The 23,208-nt window shown below is 50.9% G+C and overlaps 3 protein-coding genes across 3 annotated transcripts; all 3 read left to right on the top strand.

The window, feature by feature from the left end:
* The first annotated feature begins 9,074 nt into the window (after window positions 1-9,074).
* APOBEC4 (apolipoprotein B mRNA editing enzyme catalytic polypeptide like 4) lies at window positions 9,075-10,034 on the top strand. Its single transcript, XM_065746974.1, has one exon. It carries the CDS (start codon window positions 9,075-9,077, stop codon window positions 10,032-10,034), a length of 960 nt encoding a protein of 319 aa, XP_065603046.1.
* An 896-nt stretch (window positions 10,035-10,930) lies between these two features.
* On the top strand, window positions 10,931-13,865 carry ARPC5 (actin related protein 2/3 complex subunit 5). The gene is made up of 4 exons (XM_065745103.1): window positions 10,931-11,106; window positions 11,223-11,294; window positions 12,264-12,440; window positions 13,447-13,865. Exons 1-4 carry the CDS (start codon window positions 10,963-10,965, stop codon window positions 13,507-13,509), a joined length of 456 nt encoding a protein of 151 aa, XP_065601175.1. The 5' UTR covers window positions 10,931-10,962; the 3' UTR covers window positions 13,510-13,865.
* A 1,741-nt stretch (window positions 13,866-15,606) lies between these two features.
* NCF2 (neutrophil cytosolic factor 2) lies at window positions 15,607-23,094 on the top strand. The gene is made up of 15 exons (XM_065745091.1): window positions 15,607-15,792; window positions 15,885-15,967; window positions 16,078-16,186; window positions 16,815-16,949; window positions 17,355-17,462; window positions 18,092-18,151; window positions 18,673-18,716; window positions 18,902-19,043; window positions 19,474-19,536; window positions 19,997-20,072; window positions 20,932-20,975; window positions 21,337-21,488; window positions 21,558-21,669; window positions 21,802-21,958; window positions 22,802-23,094. Exons 1-15 carry the CDS (start codon window positions 15,619-15,621, stop codon window positions 22,897-22,899), a joined length of 1,557 nt encoding a protein of 518 aa, XP_065601163.1. The 5' UTR covers window positions 15,607-15,618; the 3' UTR covers window positions 22,900-23,094.
* The last annotated feature ends 114 nt before the right edge of the window (window positions 23,095-23,208 follow it).

Genomic DNA, 23,208 nt, shown 5'->3' with positions numbered 1-23,208 from the left:
TCTCCCAAGCGATTCTGAATAAAATCCAGCTTAAATTGAACAGGGCACGTAACTGGAAACAAGATTCACGTTGAGATTTTCACCCGACCTCGAAAAGACTAGCAGAATTCAGGTGGTTTACAGGAGTTTTAGTTAGCCTAAATAAAAGGCTTCAGTGCTGTACACAGGAATAGCTTCCCCTACTCAATCAGTGGCCACGTAGAGCTGCCCTACACATGTCAAAGGAGTTGAAATGAATTCCCATCATCCACACTGAATGCATCACTTTATCCGACCGTGACATAGAAGAAAAAGGCTAGTTTTTTTCTCATCAAAAAGAAAATAGCAGTGCCCTGAAATCACATGTCTTCCAGGCAGCCTCCCAAGCACACTTTGTTTTCATTGACTAAAATAATGCCTTACAAAAGAAATCGAAAGCAGATTTTCCTACACTATAAAAAGTCTTATTCTGTTAGAGACCAGCAGAATCTGAATCGTGTTATTTAGCCAACACTCGTATTTGCACACTGAAAGAACTAAACAGAGAAAAACGAGTGGCTCTTTCTCTACTCTTCTCCTGCTTTAGTGACGAGATGAGGGATGCAACCAGCCTGAAATAACAATGTGAGCCCCACCAGGCCATTTGGAAACACACGCCACACAGTCCCATTCACTGGTTCTCTGGTGACCAATTCCGGCCTCCTCCTTGTTGTTATATACTCAGAGTTTGTCAGTCTGTTTGATCTGAATGCCTTGGCAGCTGGTTTGGAAGGGGGCGGTGATAGGTGTACTCACCCCTAATTGCACTCACTGATTTTGATTTGCCTGCTTCATGCCTTTACTAGGGTGTAGTCACAACTCTGCTCTGATGCCAGTGCAACTCCACTTATTTCAAAGGAAATGCCCCTTAGATCAGCTCTGCTGATCTTCACTGAAGCAGATCTGCAGATACGCTGATCATTTGACACTAAGCCTCCATTTATTTCCTGAACTGATATTTTCTAAGGATGAGGAATGGCTCTTTGAGTCCAGTGATCACCTTCGCTTTAAATAGGAAGGTGACAGAGTGGCACAGTGCTAGCAGTCAGATCATACAGTCACTGTTTTCCATCATTTCTTCTTTCTACTTGCTTCACATGTTTCATTAGTCAGATTTATACCCTTACAGCATTTTTCAGTCCTATAAAAAGTGACAGTTAAATAGAACCCAACTCAGAAGTTTAATAACCCAAAAGCAAACAAAATCCTATATTTTATCGTCTGTCTCTTGCAATCCTAACATTTAAACTCGTCATCCAGTGAAACTTGGAGCATTCCTTATTGGTCATCCCCCTTCTGCACTGCTTGCTGCTGCGAGACAAATCTGTATTTCGATGCAAAAAGTTGCAGCACCTCACCCCCGAAACAGGACTTAGGAGGTGGCCCACTTCTACAGCCTAACGGGAGCAACACCCAGAGGAGAGCCAGCAGGAGGAGAGCACTCGCCTTCCTTGAGGAGCTGAGTAGGAAGGGTGGAAGGAAGACTGCTGCAGTGAGGCTTGCAGAGACAGGTGTCAGGAGGAGGAAGGGTGTGATTCGCCTCTTCATCCAAGTGGATGTGACGGTGTGTGTCTCGAGATGACACAAAGAACATGAAATATGAAGGAGGGCTGCTGGCTCTTCCTGCTTTAGGGCACTTACAGCTTATTCTTGACTCAACCGTTTCCTGCTTTATTGTAGACAATACTGTAAAGCCAGAAACATTTGCCTTTCATTTTCTCTGGTTTTACCTCTGCTCAAATACAGAAAACTGCAATCTCTTCTTTAAATAGCATTTTTTCCTTCTCTTCGATATGTATTAGAAACTAACTGACAGAAGGAGTTGTTGATCAGTTAATAATGGAATATATTTTCTCATTTTTATGATGTGGCTGGTTACACCTTTTAAGCTTGGGGTCATATTCTTCCCATATTTAAGCACAGAAGTAACTTACTGCTACATATGAACCACATCCAAAAACTGGCAAACCACCAACCAAGCCCTCAGCAATTCATCCTTAAGCAAAAGTCAGGAGCAAAAAAAAACAATCAAAACCTGAACCACCCATCTCTGTGCAGTGAAAGCTGTAGTTCCATACCCTTTTCAGAACGTTTGCTGGGAGGTCAGAAGTTAGGATACTGATAAATAGCACATCAAGTTCCCACTCTGCCTTCCATTTCAATAGCAAACACTCCTCAGCTGACTCCACTTAAAGAACCGTGCACAGCTCCACAAAACTCCTTCAATTTCATTTTATGGTCTCTGGGAGAATGCAGACTCAAGAACAGTGTTTTCTAGCACAAAAGACAGACATATGTATGTTCTGAGCTTCACAAACCAATGGCGTGCCAGCCCGTAAGGAGATTGTTAGACAGGAATATAAAGCAAACGGCTCTTATTTACTGTACCCGCACAGCTCCCTGTAACCTGAGCACACAAATGTGTGGTTCTGATCATCCACTCGTGTCAGAGCGTGCAGTCGTGCCCTCCTCAGGAAAGGAGGAGTGAAAGCTGAGAAAGCCTGTCACTTGCCTACAGATAAAGCCAATGAAGTAAGAGTCAGACAGCAAATACACATATGAACTTGGCCTTCCTGGCAGTGGGCTGGAAGAAGCCACAAGTGGGAATTATTGACCAAGGCCTGAAGAAGGGGGTGAGAAAGGCCCCAGGACTGTCACTCTGCAGATCTAGGAAGGAATTTGAAGCCCTGCTGCTAGATTCCAGGAAGAAGCCACAAGAAGCACTTCTTTGAAAAAAGGAGGACTGAAAGATAAAGTCAGAAGATGATGACAGCAGGATACCGCGGATCAGCGTTCTTTAGAAAACAGATAGGTTTCTTTGACAGCTAAAGCACTCCAAAAGCCTTGGAAAGGTTAAGAGGAGTATGACCGTGCCAGGATGACAAAATCATACATGAGAGGGAGGACTGAGAACCAGGAGAATCAGGAGGCACATGACAAGCGTGTCATGTCAAGCCTTACACTGCAGAATCAGGCACTTCATCCATCCACACAAATCATACCCACGTGGATGCCAGCCTTCCTCCCACGTGTGTTGGCAAAAAGGGGACACAAGTTCAGTGTCCTCACTGTTATGAAATAAATCTTTTCCTATTTACAACAGAAAACCAATAAGAATAATTTCATGAGCTAGAACACCACCAAATCCAGTCACAATTGTTTTTCTGAGGTAGTGGTGCTTTAGACCCTTTGCACTGCTGCAGATGAGGCCAAGGCAGAAGGAAAAAAGCAATGAGGCAATCAGCAATGTGCAGGGAGAAATGTGTGAGTACAAGCCACTCAAACAAGGCAGGATTACCTTAGTCACTTCAATGTTCTCTGAGCCAGGTGCTGGACTACATGATCCTGGTGGGCCCTTTCCAACACAAGATATTCTATGGTCATCCCCGGGTATGGTTTAAGAGTGCTGTTCCACCTGAAAGAGAGATATATGAGCAAGTATGAACTACAAACGACAACCCTTCACTAGCTAAGCTCATACTTAGCCCTTGAGACAGGAATCCAGCTCTCAGAATCAGGTTACCGCAAAGAATCTCAGTGCTTTTCACTTCTGCAGTTTTGAGGTCTTCCAAAGTTTGAAAGATTTGGTATACGGAGGCAGAAGAGCCCTTTCTTCCAAGGGCTGGACTTTCACCCCAGGCTCAGGAAGAGCTGAAGGTTGGAAGTCATAGCAGCATAAATTTGGGTCCTGATTTATTTGAGATGTATACAAAAAATCGTGGCATATGGAGCTGTCATTCAACATCTTTTGACATCAGAGAGCTGGGAACGTTCAGCATGGAGAGACTGAGAGAGGACTTCCAGTGTCTTCAGGGGGGCTGTGAGGAAGAAGGGGACAGACTTTTTAGCAGGCTCTGTTGTGACAGGACCAGAAGAAACGGTTTCAAACTAAAAGAGGGCAGATTTAAATTGGATATAACAAAAAAAAGTCCTTTATGATCATGGCAAAACCAAGGCACGGGTTTGCCCAGAGATGTGGTGGGTGCCCCATCCCTGCAGAGACCCAAGGTGAGGCTGGACAGGGCTCTGAGCTCCTGATGGAGCTGTGGCTGTCCCTGTTCAGTGCAGGGGAGTCAGACCAGATGACCTTTAAAGGTCCCCTCCAACCCAAATGATCCCACTATTCTATGATCTATTTACATTTTTTCACCCAACCACACTCTGTCTCAGACTCGTCCCTTGAGACCAGCAGCAGGTATAATCTGACTGGTTTACTCCAGCATTAACCAGCAGCCAGTACATTCCCTCCTACAATAAAATCATCTTTGGCAGCTGTTACTCTTTTAGCCCTGTACCCCACAAAGATTTACACATCTGCTGGACTTCATGCACATCAGCATGCCATCCACAGAAGCCCTCACATTTAATTTGAATGCATATGTAGACTCGGTAGAATGAGGAGATCTAATTTTCAACTCCCATAATGGAGCAAAACTGGAAACAACATATTTGAAAAGCATCACTTACAGCCCCCAGCATGCCACACTGCCAGGCCATCACAGCTCCACAGACATGCCATTCAGCTCTCACTAGCTTACATTTCCCAACACATTCAACACACATCCTCAACACAACATTCATCCCTTCCAAAGTTCATGCATGCAGTGGGGGACTTTCAGCTACAGAGAATGATTTTGCAGTAAGTTGATAACGTGTAGTGCTCTGGTACCCAACTTAGCAGCAGCACTCTCAGCAAGAAGCAGCAAAGTTTTTGGGTTTTTTTTTTCTTTCTTAAACACTTCTGGCAATACACATTGACACAAAAAATGCCTTTTTTTTTTTTGCTGCTTCTGCAGGATTATTAGCCCCAAATCCTAAATAGGCAAAGCATATGCAGCTCCGCTGTCTTTGTGCCCCAGACACACTCCATCCTGTGTGATTTCTGAACTGACTGACTCACGTGGACCCATAAACGCCAGCTGAGAAATGAGCAGAGGTCACTAATGTGCTGGGCCCTTCCTAACTTCTGGAAAATCAGCAGACTATTAAATAGAGACTTGAGACTCTGCACATCCTGCAGCCTGGCCTGATCTGTGTGCCAGCACGGCAGCACAGAAGGCCAGCTGACCTGCAGCATGCTGTCTGCTATCCGAGGCATGGAAGATTTGAGATATGACCTCCAAACAAGAGGGACAAGGGAAAAAAATACGTATTTTCAATGTAAAGAGAGAGAGATTGAGACAAAACAAAGCTCTGAAACTGTGGGGAAGTCTCCAGAAGTGAGAAGGTCGTTGAAGTTGCTTTGAGGCAGGACAAGGCAGGTGGGAACAGTTTGCAGAAGTCTGACTGTCACACGAAGTCGAGCAGGAAACCTAGCTAAGCTTTCTGGCGTGGGGGCAGGTCACACTGCAGGGCTGCATGCAGCACTCGTGCAGCACCACTGCAGGCTGCAGGGCTGTGTTACACTGCTTGGCTTCACACCACCTGCATGGAGGTGTTCACGAGTGGTTTTGCACAGCACTCTCTTTCTTCCCTTGCCTCCCTTGCTCCTTGTTTTTAAAGTCCTACGAGAGCACAAGAGCTTCAAGGCTCTGGCCGGGTAAGGGCCATGTGATTCCTCTGTACTTTGAACTCAGATAAACTTCTTACTGAATGAAGTCATGTGTGAAATGCTTCCAGCAGAGATTATTTGGAACCAAACTACAAGAAGTGCTACAGAGTTTCAACACTCGTATTTCAGCAGCAAAATAAGGAACCGCTCTTGTACAAAGAAGCACCCCCACATAAACAGAACTAGGTTGGTGTGAGACTATGGAAGCAGAGCATGTTTCAGTCACTGAATTAAAAATGATCACACTTGCATGTAATCACACTCCAGAAAAACAGCTTTGGCCCAATATCGTGTTAGTCTTGAATCAACGCATGTGGCTTTGCTTCCAAGAGACAGCTTCATAAATCACAGAGCCCCAGGTTGACATTGGTAACACCAGTAAATGATCACTGAGTTCCAAGCTGGCCACACCGGGATGGATCAGCATCTCTGCGTATTGAAGAAATCCCAGATTTTAGCCAGTATTTGGACACACACACACACACACACACACACACACACACAAAGAGGCAGGGCCCTCGTTCTGCCTGTTTTCCCTAGGAGCAGAACATATGGCTTGTCTCCTGGCTGACTTCCAACCCGAGTAATTACATTCTGACCACATAAGTTTCCCCTGTGGCTTTAACTGGATACGGCATTGCTCTCCGGTTCCTCCCGTCGACATTTGTGCTGCATGGTAAAGCACTATTAAACAGCTACTGCCCTCTGCCCCAAAGATGGCAGCATCTTCATAATAAGTGAAGCAATTACTTTAATGATAATTGCACCCTTATCTCCCCCCGTTAGGTTTCTGGAGGGGACAGGGGTGTCTTTCATTCCTTAACATACGTTTGGGGCTCCTGGCAGCATCAGCTGCACAGGATCCTTTGTGTCAGGTCACCACGCAGTTACATGGGTAGATGAAGATGGTGTTTTCCCTGCCAGTCTGCAGTCTTAAAGACCATACAGAGGGTTTAAAATGAAGCATTTCTTCTGAGAACATGGAACAGCTTATTGGCTCACAAAGGACTGCAAAGAAGCACTGGGAAAGAACTACAAAGCCAACCAGGACCTAGAGCAGGCAAAACTCTTCCACAAAACTCAGGACTGCAAACAGCAAAGAACTACCAAAAGGGCACGAGCTGTCTGGAGTACCTGCATTGCTTATTTCCCGGCCCCAAACCACGCGGATCCCACGTTTCAGACGTATCTAAACTATGACCTGCGGCATCTCCTACTTCTGCAGATACACCGGATCACTGCAGCGGATCAGGCACCCTGAAACAATTTCTCGAGCGCAGGACCTCGAGTAAGGCCAAGCAGCAGAAATACCACATTGAGAACCATTTGCAGAAGCCACCTCTGGCGTGCAACATTGCCACCGTGCGGCCAGCAGCTCCTCGAGCAGGCAGCAGGGATGGAAGGAGTCGGCCTTACCCCAGACCTCCTTGGGAACTGCAGAGGTGGTCTCATAACGCCTCTCCACGGCGAAAAAGGCTGCCTCCTTCAGTCCTGCTCTTTGTCGTCCAGTCCCTGGATAAGAACGGTGTGGATCTGCTAATGAAGTACATCTACAAAGGTTTTGAGAGCCCCTCTGACGACAGCAGTGCTGTGCTGCTGCAGTGGCGTGAGAAGGTGTGTGCACTCGCTGCACTCACTGAGCCTGGGAAGAGCCCCCAGCTCCTGCCTGGTAAAACCAGCATAGGATCACAGAACCATGGAATTATTTGAGCTGGAAGGGACCTTTAAATGCCATCTGCTCCATTCCCCTGCACTGAGCAGAGACACCCACAGCTCCGTCAGAGCTCAGAGCCCCATCCAGCCTGACCTCGGTGTCTGCATGGCCTGGGCACCAGCACCTCTCTGGGCAACCTGTGCCACTGCCTCACCCCCCTTATCATAACAAACTTATATCCCATCTAAATGTCCCCTCTTTCCATTTGAAACCCCTTGTCCTGTCAGAACAGGCCCTGCTGTCCTCTCCTTTCTTACAGCCCCTCTTTTAGATACTGGCAGGCTGCTCTCAGGTCCCCCTGAAGCCTTCTCCTCTCCGTGCTGCACAGCCCCAGCTCTCAGCCTGTCCTTGCAGAGAGGTGTTCCACCCCTTGGCTCACTCCTGTGTCCCTTCTTTGAATGAACATTAGGCAGCAAAAGTGCTTTTCATTTTCTGATCCACACTCACCCCTGCCACGATTACACTGCAGTGCGCAGTCATCACCAACAGCAAAAAATGTATGGAAACGTCCAAAATGACAAATGCAGCATTCTTGATGTCAGGAAGCAAGTGTTTGGAAGTAACCTGAATGAGAGCAGAACAATGGTCCGGACCAGGAAAGAGCCCCAGCACAGGAAAACAGATGGGTGTTGGCATAGAGTCAGGAGTGGGAAACAAAGCAAATGAATCATTAGGAATTTAAGGAGAAAATGAAACACTGACAGAGGACAAAACAGTGTGGAATGCAGAAGCAGGCTGCAGTAAGTAAAAAATGCAGATGGACAAGGTGTGAATCCAGAAAAGTAGTAACAGAATTATAACCAAAATTATACCAGGGATGGTGAGTGACTGAGTTAAGGGGGCAGGGGGGAAAAATCAGTCGTCTGCCCTCATCTGGAGCCCTGCCCTTACAAAACGAGCACCTGCAGCTTGCTCACGAACAGCCTGCTGTTTGCTTCAATTGCAGCCTCAGCTAGGGGCATGAACTTCTTAATGCAGGGCCTTCCTATGAAAGCAGAAGTATAACAAGAGCTCTCTGCTCACCTGGCACAACAGGCAGGAACACACAGCAACAAGTGACCCAGAATCAGGAAAGGCAAACAAAGGAAGCTGAGCAAGGTAGGAAACAAATCTGGACAGGCAAAGAACAGCAGCTTAACCACTGGAGGTGAAAAAGAAAATCCTGTTTGCATTCCTGTCTCCTAGCACTGGGCACCTGTAAACAGCCAAAGGAGCCTGCCCGCCATCACTAGCACGACTGGAGCAAAGGCAGCACCTCTGGGACAGATCCCTCTGCAGCTGAGCTGCCAAAACCTCAGCAAGAAATAGTAACTTGCTTTTTCATCAAGCAGCTTGGACGAGAAAGCTTGCAGTATGGTGTGGAAACTCTGAACCGCCTTAAAAAGCCAGTGAAGGAAATAAGGTCTTTACTATAAACCAGAGCTGGAGCTGCTGAGATGGTAATTATAACTTCTTCCTTCGGTTGGTATTGGTTTGTTTGATTTGCCAGATTGCAAAAAACTCACCTGCTTACTCCTGGCTGTTTCCACCGTGCAGCCTGTCCTGCCTGGAGTAAGGAGGCAGAAGCCAGAGGAGTATTTTTGTCTCATGTTTTTAGCTAGAAGGCTGGTTTGTAAACTCAGAAAGGCTTCCAGGCAGCCGATGGACACGCCAAGTCCCAGTACATTTTGGAAGAGTCTATCCGCTATTATTTCTGCAGTTTATGTGGAAAACAGATCAAAGGATTAAATTGTAATACTGCTTTCATTTTTTAATTTTTTTTTTTCTATTCAGGCTCAACAGCACATAAACATGAATCCAGGAGAGAAGGTTTTCCGAGAATATCTGACGAACCAGGGGACTGTGGTAAAGCCCTATTGCTGGCAGCCACAGAGCCAAACCTGTGCTAAGTGCCCCTACCACATACGGACAGGTGAGGAAGCAAGAGTCCCCTACGCAGAGTTCCTCGGGGCCTTTGCGTTCCCACACAGGACCACAGCATGTCTGCAAAGCCCCCAGCTTCTCTTCTACGAACTGAGGAGCAACTCTGGAAGAGTAGTCCAAAAAGGCCACGCCAGCAGCTGTGCTGAGCAGGACATCCATCCAGAATCCATCCTGTTTGAGGCAGACGGTTACCTGGACGCAGTGACACATGCCTATGGAAACACTGGCCGCATCACCCTCTATTCACATTACTCCCCTTGTAACGAGGCTTTCCACTGCTGCATAAGTAAAATGTACAACTTCCTGCTGAAGCACCCCAAAACCACGCTCTGCCTCTGCTTCTCCCGGCTTTACCACGCCGAGGACGGCTTCCCCACGGCGATGTGGAACCGCCAAGCCCTGCTCAGCCTGGCCAGCCTGTGGCCCAGGGTCACACTGCAGCTGCTGACCATGGGGACATGGTGGAACCTCCTCTCCGACTTTGTGTATGGCATCACGGGCTCAACGCTGCAGCGCCCGGCTTCACCGCCAGCGGATCCACAGAACCCACATCACTACTTAAGGGGTGTGACAACCTGCTGTAGGAAAGCGTTTGCACAAGGACAGCCTGCAGGGCAGCAAAACCCCGAGGCCTTTCCTTCGCCCCGTGCTGCCTTCCAGCAGCCTTCACCAGCCACAAAGGGCAGCCTGTCACCTCCTGGCTCTCAAAGCTACGCCGTGCTTCTCCCAGCCTTGCTTCTGCCCTCCCCGGGGGAGCATCTCCACCCCAGACCTAAAAACATCGTGAGGCATTTACAAATGCCAGGAGCTGTTCAGTGGAAGCCGTAATTGTGGAGCGTGGCCGGGCAGCAGGAACCTGCAGCCCAGGTGACAGCACCCGATCCACCTCCGGGCTGCCAAACACAAAGCACACGCTCACATCGCTCCAGAGCAAGCCAGGGAACAACTGCTGTCATGGTATTATGGGTTTGGTATTGGTATTCCACATCATAACATCATGTGGTGCACTGAGAGTTAAAGAGTTAATGCTCCAGCTCTGTGGATCATCCATAGTTCTGGGTGTACCTGTCTCAGAAGAGAAGAACTGCATTCCCCAGAGGACTGTGCGATGCTTTGCAGTTTTACGTGTTTCTGCTCAGAGGGAAAGATGAAAACTGTCTGTGGTCACGGGACTGTGGCTTTTTCCTTTGGGATCCACTCAGCAGTGGGTGCTCGCTGCCTTCAGCATTAGCGTAAGGCCTTCGGTTTACTGGACACTCTCTCTTGCTCACTTTGATTTATTAGCTTTAATTCCAATTCTGTTGAATTGTACTGTTATCTTGCATTCTGATGTCTTATTTAGTAAATCAGCTTTCATCCTCAGATCGTTGCCGCCGTTCTGTTTATAGCCCCATCTCCCTTTTCCCTTTCCTGGGGTGCGGGTCCGTGTGTCCCCCACCCCAATTGTCACGGAACCGGGCCATAAGCCATTGACAACTGCGGAGCTCGAGATCGCGAGGGGAACGACTGGATGATCTTGGAGGTCGTTTCCAACCTTGTGATTTTACGATTTTAATACACGGAGGCTCTAGAGAGCATCCAGAGCTGGTGCGAGGGGCACGCAGCGCGGAGCCGTGAGGGAACGCCGTAAGAGCAGGCTGCGGCCCTGCCCCATAGGGCGGGAAGGGCGGCCTCAAAGCGCACCGGGGCTGGCGCGCACCGCGGTGCGCATGCGCACAGGGCCGGGCGGGGCGGAGGCAGCAGCGAGCGGGCGGCCATGGCCAAGCACACCGTGTCCTCGGCCCGCTTCCGCAGGGTGGACGTGGACGAGTACGACGAGAACAAGTTCGTGGACGAGGAGGACGGCGGGGACGGGCAAGCGGGGCCCGATGAGGGCGAGGTGGACTCGTGCCTCAGGCAATATCCTTCCGGCGGGCGGGGGCGGGAGGAAACGAGCGCGGGTGGGGGGATGCGGGTGGGGGAGCGGGGCCGGAGCCGCGCGCTGCGGGGCGCTGCCCGTCCTTAACCCGCGCCACAGGGAACATGATGGCCGCGCTGCAGGCGGCTCTCAAGAACCCGCCCATCAACACGAAGAACCAGGCCGTGAAGGTGAGCACGGCGCTCCCCGGCTCGGGCTCCTCGGAGGAAGGCGGGCAGGACGAGGTGCCCTGGGTGCGGTACCGCAGCCGCACAGCTCCGCGCCGTGCTGCTCTGACACCGGCAGTGGGCAGGGCGGCTGGCTCTTCCCGTTTCAATACGTGTTTAGCTGCCCTTAATGCAGCTCAACGCCCGCAACTATCCACGTGAGAAGTCCCGCTGAGACAAGGGGCTGTGAAACTTGACATAAGGAAACTAAGCGTCCGTAACACAAGAGGAAGCTGGAAGTGTTTGTATAATGGAGTCATTCAGACCTCTGACAAGCTTGAGACCTCACATCCTCCCCCAGTTAGCAATGGATGAGCAGGAGGAGTCACTTTTCGCTGATCATGTGGCGAATCTAAAGCTGTAATCATACCACACAAACTCCTGGGCCTGAAATGACATCCAGAGTGACTTGCAAATGGTTATTAATGCATCGTATTGTTAATGCTGACAGATTGTGCCCTCTGTGCCTGAAGCTGATTGTTCTGAAAGCGTGTGGCTCCCAGCAGTTATCCAGATTGGCCAATGCCATTTCCATGGAATGCAATAATTGTCTCATTAAAAGGGCAAAAGTTTGGGAAGGGCTCTGGTAACAAGTGAGGCCAGCCAAGAACTTAATCCTTAGCTTTTTTTTTTTTTTTTGAGCTTATCAGAACTTGGTTTTCAATCTGCAAATTAGTGTTTAGCCCTAACCTCATTTAATGGATGAAAAATTGCAACAGGCAGAGAAACGTAGAAAGGAGTGAACTCCGTTACACTATTTAGCACTGAAAGGTGGAAGCTGATACACATAGCTGTGTTACACGATTTGTGTACAAACTGCTCCATTTAAATGTGTTTTGGAATTACTAAAGGTCTACTTGTTCAGGAGGTGACTGATATTTGGGTGCATCTTAGAGAAGAATAAATCTCTCTTCCTTTCTCACCTCTTGACAGGATCGTGCAGAAAGTATTGTCCTGAAGGTCCTCATCTCTTTCAAAGCCAACGATATAGAGAAGGCAGTCCAGTCCCTGGATAAGAACGGTGTGGATCTGCTAATGAAGTACATCTACAAAGGCTTTGAGAGCCCCTCTGACAACAGCAGTGCTGTGCTGCTGCAGTGGCATGAGAAGGTGTGTACATGGGGCACGCTCTTCCCCTGGGGTTGGGTTGTTTGTGGGAGCAGGTTCTTGGGTCCTGGGCACGCTCACTGAGCCTGGGAAGAGCCCCCAGCTCCTGCCTGGTAAAACCAGCATAGGATCACAGAACCATGGAATTATTTGAGCTGGAAGGGACCTTTAAATGCCATCTGCTCCATTCCCCTGCACTGAGCAGGGACACCCACAGCTCCGTCAGAGCTCAGAGCCCCACCCAGCCTGACCTTGGTGTCTGCATGGCCTGGGCACCAGCACCTCTCTGGGCAACCTGTGCCACTGCCTCACCCCCCTTATCATAACAAACTTCTTATATCCCCTCTAAATGTCCCCTCTTTCCATTTGAAACCCCTTGTCCTGTCAGAACAGGCCCTGCTGTCCTCTCCTTTCCTACAGCCCCTCTTTTAGATACTGGCAGGCTGCTCTCAGGTCCCCCTGAAGCCTTTTCCTCTCTGTGCTGAACAACCCCTCAGCCCTCCTCTCTCACAGGGGATGTTCTATCCCTTAATCATTTTTGTGGCCCTCCTCTGAGCACAGAGGGCTGTGCTCGACCCTTTATCCCCCAACCTGTACTGACAGTGGGAGTTGCCACGAGCCACGTGCAAGATCTTGCACTTGGATTTGTAGAACCTCCTGAGGTTCTCTGGGCTCAGTGCTCAGCCTGCCTAGGTCTCTCTGAGCAGCATCCCATCCCTTTAGTCAGACTGGGGCATAGAAAAATTGTCAACCTAGTGGTTCAAACAGACGGAAATAGTATTTCCTTCCTCAGCGGAAGTCAAGTTTGCAACTTAGTTATGGGGGGGAATGACATCGTGTCAACTTGCTGTCCCTAAAATGAGTGTGAGCACGCCTCCCTGCCACCCTGGGTGCTGAGTGTTGTGTGCTGGGTGTGAACTGCTGGAAGATGCTCCCTTGTACGTGGTGGGAAAGCCCTGTGTGTGTAGCTGCCTTGACTCACTGCTCACTGCCATGTTTCTCTTCTCAGGCACTGGCTGCTGGTGGAGTAGGGTCTATCGTCCGTGTTTTGACTGCCAGGAAAACGGTTTAACCCCAGCAGCGGCGTGGGAAATGCTGGTGCAAAGCCCAACCAAATGCCATTGCTGCCCCGTGGGCAGTGTCTGTCTCTCAGCTTGCCTTCTCGCTGCTTCTTTCATACCTGACAAGTAATGCATATCGTGATCCCTTTGTGTTAAACTCTGGAAAATGGTGGAGGTGCGGATTTGTTTCTGACAGGACTGTCTGGTACTCGAGCATTTCGGTGACACGTGTAGCTACATTCACAGCATGTTTAGGATGATGTGTTTGTGTATAACTACGGCACATTTGAGCCTGACTTTCCAAGCCAGTGCTGGGGGACATAGGGCAATGTCTTAATCCTTTTGCTAGCCAAGCAGCGTTCTGACAGCAGATAAACATCAGAGGAGTGGGACAGCTGCTAATATCAGTGTTTCCTTTGGTCAACCTCTGAGCTTACGGCAGTGAGTGGGCAGAAGGGAGCAGCTTCCCTCTGAGTGCGATCATTCCAGTAAGCCAGGTGTTTCCTTAAGCTCACACCTCGTGGCCTGCTCCGTGTCCTGACCAGATCACAGCGAGGGTGGAGCTGTCCATCCTGCTTTGTATGCTGCGTTTTAAGGGTCCATTTACACTGGAGCCCAGTCCAGGAAACTTTTTATTCTGGGAACTAAAGATCCAACACGGGTGGGGAAAAGGGAGCTTTCACACAGCAGATCACCTTTCAGCAACTTGAAAGCGATGGCGTTTTCTCAAGCACAACGTAGCAGCTCTCTGGGTCACCTGTCCGTGCGTCCTTTCCCACCCAGTTGGCATTGCTGTGCATTAGCTAGCGGGCAGATCTTCCAAAATAAAAAGAGGACCATTTCAAAAAGGAATTAAGAAAGCCCCGGGCATCCCAGACCGCAGCTCACCACTGAAGGTTAGGGCCAGGACTGAGACACACGACTTTGCCATTTGCCATTGTACAACAGTTCCGTTGTGTAGGACGGTTGGGGAACTTGTGAAACCTTTGCTGTTTTTTGATATCTGCTTTTTTTGTTTGTTTTGTAATAATGAAGACCGGACAAATAAATTGTCACTGGAGATTTACTTGGAGTCTGAAATACTTTGAAGTTAACTTGTTTTGAATTCAGCAGGCAGCTGAAGGCAAGGAGTGACCAGAGTTAAGAAGCAAGCCCTAGAACTTCTGTCTGTTGTTTTTCTTGCTAAGCTTGCTTCCTCGCAGCTGTTCCTCCTATGAAGTCATGGCAGTGCATATGAACTTCATCCTGCAAGAACACCTGAGATTGTTTCAAGGCATTTAAACAACAGGAAAAGTTCCATGTGTGGCTTGCTAGAGCTGACCCTTCCTGTGCTCAGGTCTTCACCGTGGGGCGAGTCTCTCCCAACCACTGATGCTATGTGCCTTCTCTGAGGGAGAAAAAACAGTCACAGAGTCATAGCAGGGGCTGGACGTCCTGATCTCATGGTTGGGGCTGCGTTCCCTCCCTGGCATCTCCAGGAGCTGAAGCTGTTGGCAGTGGTTCCAGCAGTACCTGCAGCAGAGCCCTGGGCTTGCCCTGTGGGTGGGACGTTGGCTGTGCCTGTGTGCACACACACAAACCCAGTGCTGAGCTCCGAGCTGCGACCACCTGTCTGTTACCAAGTCATGGCTTTGCTTCTGCAGATTCCCCTCAGTATGCCACGAAGTATTCAGGAACAGTTACGGCGACGTGTTCGTTTTGTGCCTGTGTGCTCAGGGACGCAAGTGAGGCTGTGGGGTGGGAGCGCTGAGGGCAGGCCCCTCTTCTGCTGACTGAAAGGAGGAGGCAGAGAGCTCAGGAGCACGCAGCCGTGGGCACACAGCCGTCCCTGGAGACGCAGATGTGGGCTCTCTGCAAACTGAAAGGCGAGCACAGCACGCTTGTTTCAGGCAGCTGGGGGTTTCAGTTGGGTTTCAGTGCGGGGAGGGGTGTGAGGACACGGTGTGACGCGGTGGAAGCGCGTGGCCGTGAGGCAGCTCCACTTCCCCATCTCGGGGCTGTGCCGCTCTGACGCCAGCGAGGCCGCTTCCTGGTGGCCGTGTTCCTGGTGGCCGTGTGGCACCAGGCAGGCTGCGGGGAGGCAGACGTGCAGCCGGACCACGTCCATCGCGGACCGTGCCATGTCGCTGGTGGAGACCATCCGGCTGTGGCAAGAGGGGGTGTGTGCAGCGGACAGCAAGGAGTGGGGGGCAGCCCTGAAGGCCTTCACGGCGGTCCAGAACCCGCCGGCCAAAATCTGCTTCAATATCGGCTGCACTCACCTCACCCTGGGGCAGCTGGCTGAGGCGGAGGAGGTGAGGCTCTGCTCCCAGCGCTGCCGGGATACGCTGCCCGGTCCTCCGTGCAGCCGTCCTGTTCTTGCTGCTTTCTGCCCCGCTCCCTGCAGGCGCTCACGCAGAGCATCAGCTGTGACAAGCACCTGGCCGTGGCCTACTTCCAGCGAGGAATTGTCTTCTACAAGAGACACAAGTGAGTGCGCGGCTTCGGGGCTTTGCTTTTGCCCCTTGTTCGGCTGTCAGCCTTCAGCTGAGCGGAGGTGAAGGGTCCCAAGACGCCTCACACCGTCCTCTGCTCCCCAGCCACGAAATGGCCCTGAGGGATTTCAAGGAGGCACTGGCCCAGCTGCGAGGCAACCAGCTCATCGACTACAAGATCCTGGGGCTGCGCTACAGACTCTTCGCTTGCGAGGTGAGAAAAACCAAACGGGCTTCCAGCTTTGGTCACTGGCTCAACAAAATCCAGGGGGAATGCAGCCCATGGTTTTTCATTGGACTCTTCGTGTCCAGAGAAGGGCACGGAGCTGTGCTGGGGTCTAGAGCACAGTGTGATGGGGAGCACTGAGGGAGTGGGATGGGTCAGTGTGGAAGAGGAGCTCAGCGGAGACCTCATCACTCTCTACAACTGTCTGAAAGGAGGCTGTGGTGAGGTGGGGCCTCTGCTCCCAGCTAACAGCGATAGGGCGAGAGGGAATAGCCAGGGAAGGGTCACATTGGACATTAGGAACATTTCTCCTCCAAAAGAGTGGTGATGCAGTGGCAGAGGCTGCCCGGGGAAGAGGTGGAGTTCCCATCCCTGGAGGTGCTCCAGAACCGTGAAGACATGGCACTGAGGGACGTGGTTAGTGAGCGTGGTGATCTGAGAGGTCTTTTCCAACCTGGAGGGCTCTGTGATTCATGCCTTGCAAAGAAATCAAGCACATTAGGGTGGGGATAGAGAGCAGGCATTACCCAACTATGTCATTAGGGTACCAAAAAACACCCACAGCAAGGGTCTAGTGCCTCTAAAAGACCATTCCTTGCTCCTAACCCCTCTGTAGATCCTTTACAACATTGCGCTGGTGTATGCCACCATGGAGGACTGGAAGAAAGCTGAGGAGCACCTGACGTTGGCAATGAGTTCAAAGAGCGAGCCGCAGCACAACAAGATCGACAGGGCGATGGAAGCCATCCTGGTGAGGAGCAGCAGGTCTCAGCACAGCGCCTGCCCATGAAGGTCCAACTGGAAGGAGAGAGGCCTGGGAGCAGGGAACCACCTCCTAGCTGTAGCTGAGCAGAACACTGCAGGTGGCATACGAGGTGTGGGTGCTGTACTGAGATGGGGGATCAGTGGGAATAGCTCTCAGGCACTGTGAGGGGAAGGCCAGGCTACAACTGGCCATATCAGGGCTTGGAGGGGACTGTCAGGGTGAAGGTTTGACTTCACAGAGTGAGATCCTCACTTCAGTAGCTGCAAGACCATCCCTGCTCTCACTTCTGAAAACCACAATGATTTAGAGGGCATGGTGGTGGTGGCTTGCCAGTTCAACTAGATGATCTTCCAAGTCTTTTCCAACCTTAATGATTTCTTGGTGCTGCAGAAGCAGAAGCTCTATGAGCCAGTGGCAGTTCCCACAGGGAAGCTGTTCCGACCAAATGAAAAGCAAGTTGCTCAGCTGGAGAAGAAAGACTACCTGGGAAAAGCCATGGTAAGAAAGGAGCATCTTATTAATGCAAGCCACGTCTGCAGGCTGAGGGGAGGTGCTGAGCACCCTCTCTGCCTTGCAGCCACCAAGCACCGAGCTGTGCTTGCTCAGCATGGGGACACAAAGCTGGTGCACACCTTGGGATGTTGCAGGCACCAGGACTATGTGGGAATACGAGAGTTAAGCTCACGGAAGTACCTTTATCTGTGCAGCTCAGCATGGCCTGTTTTCAGTTTCCTTAGCGAGAGGTGAGGGATGGTCACTCAGTGGTGAGATGGGAAGGTCCCACTGGAGCTTCAAGCTGAGCCAAGATTTTGGTGAATAAGGGGGGAAAAAAAGAAGAAACTATTTAAAATCTGATATCCACAAGTAAACTCCAGTAGTGCCCCTGCTCAGCCTGAAGCAGCTCAGACAATTGAGCAGGGCTTCTCCCACATTACTGTGCAAGGTCCAAGCACCAGGGTGCACCCTCAAGGTCCTGGGAGGCAGAGCAGACACCCCAGTGCTGCCATGGATAGCAAACCCAGAGCACCCAAGGCGGCCGACTTGGATGACAGCAGAGGACAGTGGGTGTCAGAGATGGGAGATCTAAGAGAAGCACCAGGTGACAGCATGTCTTCCTCTGGCTGCAGGTGGTGGCATCTGTGGTGGAAAAGGACAGTTTTTCAGGATTTGCTCCCCTCCAACCTCAGGTAAGGAACCAACCCCTGCAGTCCATGTGGCACAGGGAGCCCTGGGGGTAAGGGGACATTTGGGTGACACTGGTGACACAGAGCTTTGGGCACGCATGAGGGTGGGGACATCTGAATGACAGCGATGAGCAAAGAGCAGCGTCACCACCCCAAGCTTCCTGCCATGGCCAGGGTGAGGAGGAAGCTGCCCCACATCCCAGCTGCTTTCTTCTTCACCAGAGGTCACAGCCCAGGCCCACATGCGGGCCCACCCCCACAGCCCACATCCGGGCTGAGATTATGGGGAAGCCAGGTCATGAGCACGCATACCCCACTGTGGGGTGGTGGCTTTGGGTAGGGAGCTCAGAACTGTCCCTGTAAGATTCATCAGGGCTGACTGGAAGAGCAAACTGATATCAGTGTGACAAGGGGGGCCCACACAGGGAAGACAATGGGCACAGGAAAGGGCTGCAGCATATTTCTGAAAAGCAACCCAAATCCTCCAGATGATGACCATTTTCCTTGTGTCTTGTTGTTCACAGGCCTCTGGGCCTCCACCCAGGCCCAAGACACCAGAAATCCTCAGGTAGGTTGGATGAAACGTTGGCAGCATCGCTAACACACACACAGCCCTGTCCAGCACCATCCAGCTGAGTGTTCAGAACCAACGAGGGAAAGGAGGAGAGAAACAAGGGAGCAGAGTTTGAGCAGAGATAGAACAGTGCCATCTATCACCTCCCCTCCTGACAAGGTGCTGGCTTCCACTCCCAGGGCTCTCGAGGGGCAGCCACACCGCGTCCTGTATGAGTTCATCCCCGAGACAGCTGAGGAGCTGCAGGTCTTGCCAGGAAACATTGTCTTTGTTCTGAAGAAAGAGAAGGACAACTGGGCTACAGTGATGTTCAACGGGAAGGTATGGGGGCCTGCCTGGCACAAGGGGGTTCTGCAGGGGATTGGCAGTGCAATAACGGTGTTTCTGACCCAGTCTGAGGGCAGATGACTACGTGCTGGTAGAGGCAAACTCTTGGTGTCCTGCTCCTGGTGCTCCTACTCTTCTCTTGCCTGACCATGTGTGCCTGAGGCAATTAAGAGAGCTGGGTCACCCAAGCTGCTCATCATGGGTACCACACAGAAATCATTCTTTTATCTTCAGTCTCCTGACCAATCAAGTAATCATCTTGAGATGATCCAAGGCCATTCACTAGGAATGTTCGTAGTATGACTTAAGGCCAGCAAAACCCATCAGTTGTGCAGCAGCTAACCCGTGTCCCAGCAATACTCTCACTTCCCACAGCAGCAAGCTGCTTCCCACCAAGCACTCCTTCCTTGTCTCTTCCCTGCAGAAAGGGATCGTCCCCTGCAACTTCCTTGAGCCCATGGAGCTCCAGCACAAGCTGCATGTCCAGGTAAGGAGCCCAGGAAACCACACAGATCAGCCAGCACTTACCCTAGAAGGATTCATGCCTGCAAATCTCTCTCCCTTACAATGCTGTGGGACTTGTAGCTTATGGCCATCTCAGCACAAGCTCCATGCAGACACCATGCTGATGACCCTGAGGAGGGAGGTGGTAACACTGGGGAGGTGAAGGGGTAGTGAATTCACCCTGCCCAGTTCAAAATTCCAAACAGATCTGAGGAAAACAACCAGAAAAATGCTCATCTGACATCGGCTCCTGTTTAGGTTCGCTCTCAGAGGCCAGAAATGCCCTGTTCCACCCCAAATCAACGGGCAGTAGGCAGAGCTCAGCCCCAGGACCCCTGCCTTGAATGGCAGGAGGAGGATCCCAGGGCAGCAGCACTCTAGTGCTGTGCCCACTTCCCTAGGGATGCTGAGTGCCAGCCATGTCCTTTTCCCCACGGGCACAGGACGAGGCCCCTCCAGAGCCTGAGATCCCTGAACCACCCAGCAGCACTGCTCCAAGGCCCCGGCGGCCAGCACCAGGTCAGTGTATGGGGCAGGGGGACAGTGGGACTTCTGTACTGTGTCCTATGGAGAACCAGGTCTGGGGGCCATCTCTGCCTCTTTTGGGGGAGGGATCATTAAAGCAGGAGGCAGTGTGCAGCTGCAGCACTGAGGATGGAACAAAACAGCTCGAGGTTCCCTTTTTACTCTTAATTAGGGCAACAGCTAATGGGAAAAAGGGCCTGGGGAAAGCAACAGGGGAAGTGACCCAGCTTGCATAAGTCCCAGAGCAGAATGTGCACTACAGGCTTCTCCATAAAGCAGGGCACCTGGAATTACCCTAGTGCTGGGCCACTTCTAGGGAGCTATGGCTGCTCAGGAAAGAGACACATGGTCAGACAGGAGGGGCCGCAAACCAAAGCAGGGCATTGCCAGCTGAAAGCACAGCCTAAGGCTCTTGTTTTGTCTGCAAAGAGCTGTAGTTGAGGTTACTGGCTGCCAGAAGCCGCTGTGTGACAGAGCACAAGATACATCATTGTTTGTGCCTGGTACGTCAAAGAAGCCCACTGAGGGATGGCATCCCACCTAAAGCTCCTATCCCCACCAGCACAGAATGGGGCCTACAATGTGAAAATGAGCACAGTGAACACCTGAAACGTGGCAGGCAAGGTACAGCCCTGACCTTTTTCTCAGTGGTTACTGAGGAATCCCATGGAAGAACCTCACCGCAGCTGATGCTGATCTGTTTGGGCAACAACTGGCTCCAGGGCTGGGGGTGCTGCTGCAGATGTCAATGGGGGTTGAACAGAAGGGCTGAGAGGATCTGGAAACACTCTTATGCCCAGAGCAGTAATGCTTACACCATTCCACTTGCTGACACCTTTTCCTTCCTCCTCAGACTTCATTCCTGTGATGCCAGCGCAGCAGATAGAAGCTGCTAAGGTAAGACCCTGTGCTGCAGAGGGCCCAGGAGAAGCAGCAATCCCAACTGAGAACAAGTGCAGAGGAGAGGGGGTACACCTTGAGCACAGTCGCTGGGAAGCCACACCGTGGTTACTAGGTGCCCAGTGCACTACTGCACTCACTCCCGGGCCAAACCCAGGGCAGGCAACCAGCCACAAGTGCAACAATGTGGCCTGCTCCGGAAGTACAGACTGCCAGCACTAAGCAAGACTGTTCCTTGAGCTCAGCTGTCATCCAGATGACAGCAGTCTTATGCCCCAGTTCCTTTCCCAGCCCATAGCAAGCTTCCCCATGCTGTGAGAGTGGGGAGAAGCCTGACACCCCGATTCCCCACCTGCAGGAAACAGAACCAGCCGTCCCCAAGCCCTACATTCTCAAGGTGCATTACAAATACACAGTTGCCATGCAAGTCATGCCAGACCTGTCCTACAAAGAGCTCCTGGGCCTGGTTTGTGACAAGCTGGAGATGCAGCCTGAGCACACAATGCTGAGGTGAGCACTGCCTGCTGCAGGAGCCAAGCTGTCGTGGCTGTCCCCTTACCTGTGTCCTCTGGTGCCCAGGTTCAAGTCTGCAGCAAGTGGAGAGCTGGTGACCCTGAGCACGCAGAACCTGGAGGCAGCTTGGAACCACAGCAAGGACAGGTGCCTGACAGTGTGGTGTGATGGCACAGAGGTCAGTGTCAGCAGCAGTGACCAGCTCTTCTGCTGGTGCTGGCAAGAGGCCTAAGCAGAGCTTATCTGCCACATTCTGGTATAGAGAAGGAAAAACCACGGGGTGACTTTACCAGCTTCTCTCCTGCCCTAGGGAGAGGGATTTTTACCTGGCAGCAAACCAGAGGAGCTGCAGAAGGCAACAGCAGAGATGGGACCAACCCAAGTGGTAGCACAGTACGGTTACGAGGCCACCCAGCCTGAAGACCTGGAGTTTCAGGCAGGAGATGTGATATTTGTTTTATCCAAAGGTAACTGTGCTCCTATCATGGTGGGAGATGGGAGGGAGAGCATGGGCCCGGCTCTGAGGTGCCAGGCACCTGCAGCAGCCTGCACCGATAGGATGCTGCTCCTGCACAGCACAGTCTGCCACCTTCAGGTGGAAAACGGGCTGAGAAAGTTTGCATCGAGTGCAGAGTCTTTGGAGCAGTCAGAAAACAAGGCTGCAGGGACAGGTGGAAGCCAAGGGAAAGGACACACAGCCTGCTGCCCTAACGCCTGGAGACACAGTTTCACTTGAGCTGTCTTCAAGCATACTGATCAGTGCATTCAAACACAACCTTGGAAGCATCCTCTACCACCTCTGCCATCCCTGCACGAGCTGCAGACTACTGCAGGTGTTAGTGTGAAAGCAGCCAGATGCTGAGGAAAGGCAGCAACACAAAGTCTTTTCTACTCATCAGTGCCTTTGCCTACACAAACCACATGGTTTCTCAGCAGAACTTCCTTCCCTGTTCTGTTTCCTATAGTTGCTTAATGTAAAACATGAAAACCTACAGTGTTTCCAGGCACAACATTTAATCTTTTCACAGACTGGGCTGTTACACCTTAAAAAACAACACCCTTGGTGTCTGTATTTATCTACTCTTCCCACCCTACACAAGAACGTATTTTCTTACCTTACAAACTTTGCTGTCTACCTCTCCTCTGCACTCTTCCTCCCCGTCTCCAGTCACCTCTCTACCAAGCTTTCCCATGGCTCTTGACCTGCAGATGATCTTAAAGTGGTGTCAGGCCTGCCTGCAGCACAAGAAGGTAACTGTGCTCCTGCACATCCCTAGGGTGACAAAAACGGAGTCAATTTTATCTTGCAGTGAACGAAGACTGGTTGGAAGGGCAATGCAATGGGAAGATAGGCATCTTCCCCTCCGCTTTCGTTCAAGGCTGTAACACTAAAGACCCCGAAATCTGATTTCAGAACAGCGTAAGGAGACATGGCCACTGAGAGAAATTAAGAATCCAACTGCTGCAATTAAAACATTACACGCATCGCACGCCGGCAGCACAAAACCACGATCCAGTTATCTGTGCTGAGCCCGAGCCAGCACCTCTGCAATTTATTGAGTTTTCTTTCAAACAGGAAAAAAATAAAATAAAATAAAATTAATCTTTGAACCTTCTTCCAAATTTTCCAGAAAAAAAAAACAACACATTTTTCAAAGTTCAAAGCCTGCAGCTGAGTGACATGGGAAATAAACGTAACACACAGACCTGGATGGAG

Source organism: Cyrtonyx montezumae, unplaced genomic scaffold (genome assembly GCF_038088225.1).
Source record: "Cyrtonyx montezumae isolate F1298 unplaced genomic scaffold, pur_monq_1.0 scaffold_1, whole genome shotgun sequence".
Classification (NCBI taxonomy): domain Eukaryota; kingdom Metazoa; phylum Chordata; class Aves; order Galliformes; family Odontophoridae; genus Cyrtonyx; species Cyrtonyx montezumae.
This window is presented reverse-complemented; position numbering and strand designations above follow the sequence as displayed.

What these genes read in the sequence shown, in the direction of transcription:
- APOBEC4 (XM_065746974.1), top strand. Translation starts at nt 9,075, where the DNA reads ATGAATCCAGGAGAGAAGGTTTTCCGAGAATATCTGACGAACCAGGGG.
- ARPC5 (XM_065745103.1), top strand. Translation starts at nt 10,963, where the DNA reads ATGGCCAAGCACACCGTGTCCTCGGCCCGCTTCCGCAGGGTGGACGTG. An exon ending in TGGACTCGTGCCTCAGGCAA is followed by an intron (nt 11,107 to 11,222) that starts TATCCTTCCGGC and finishes ACCCGCGCCACA; the next exon opens with GGGAACATGATGGCCGCGCT. An exon ending in CGAAGAACCAGGCCGTGAAG is followed by an intron (nt 11,295 to 12,263) that starts GTGAGCACGGCG and finishes ACCTCTTGACAG; the next exon opens with GATCGTGCAGAAAGTATTGT.
- NCF2 (XM_065745091.1), top strand. Translation starts at nt 15,619, where the DNA reads ATGTCGCTGGTGGAGACCATCCGGCTGTGGCAAGAGGGGGTGTGTGCA. An exon ending in AGCTGGCTGAGGCGGAGGAG is followed by an intron (nt 15,793 to 15,884) that starts GTGAGGCTCTGC and finishes CGCTCCCTGCAG; the next exon opens with GCGCTCACGCAGAGCATCAG. An exon ending in ACAGACTCTTCGCTTGCGAG is followed by an intron (nt 16,187 to 16,814) that starts GTGAGAAAAACC and finishes ACCCCTCTGTAG; the next exon opens with ATCCTTTACAACATTGCGCT.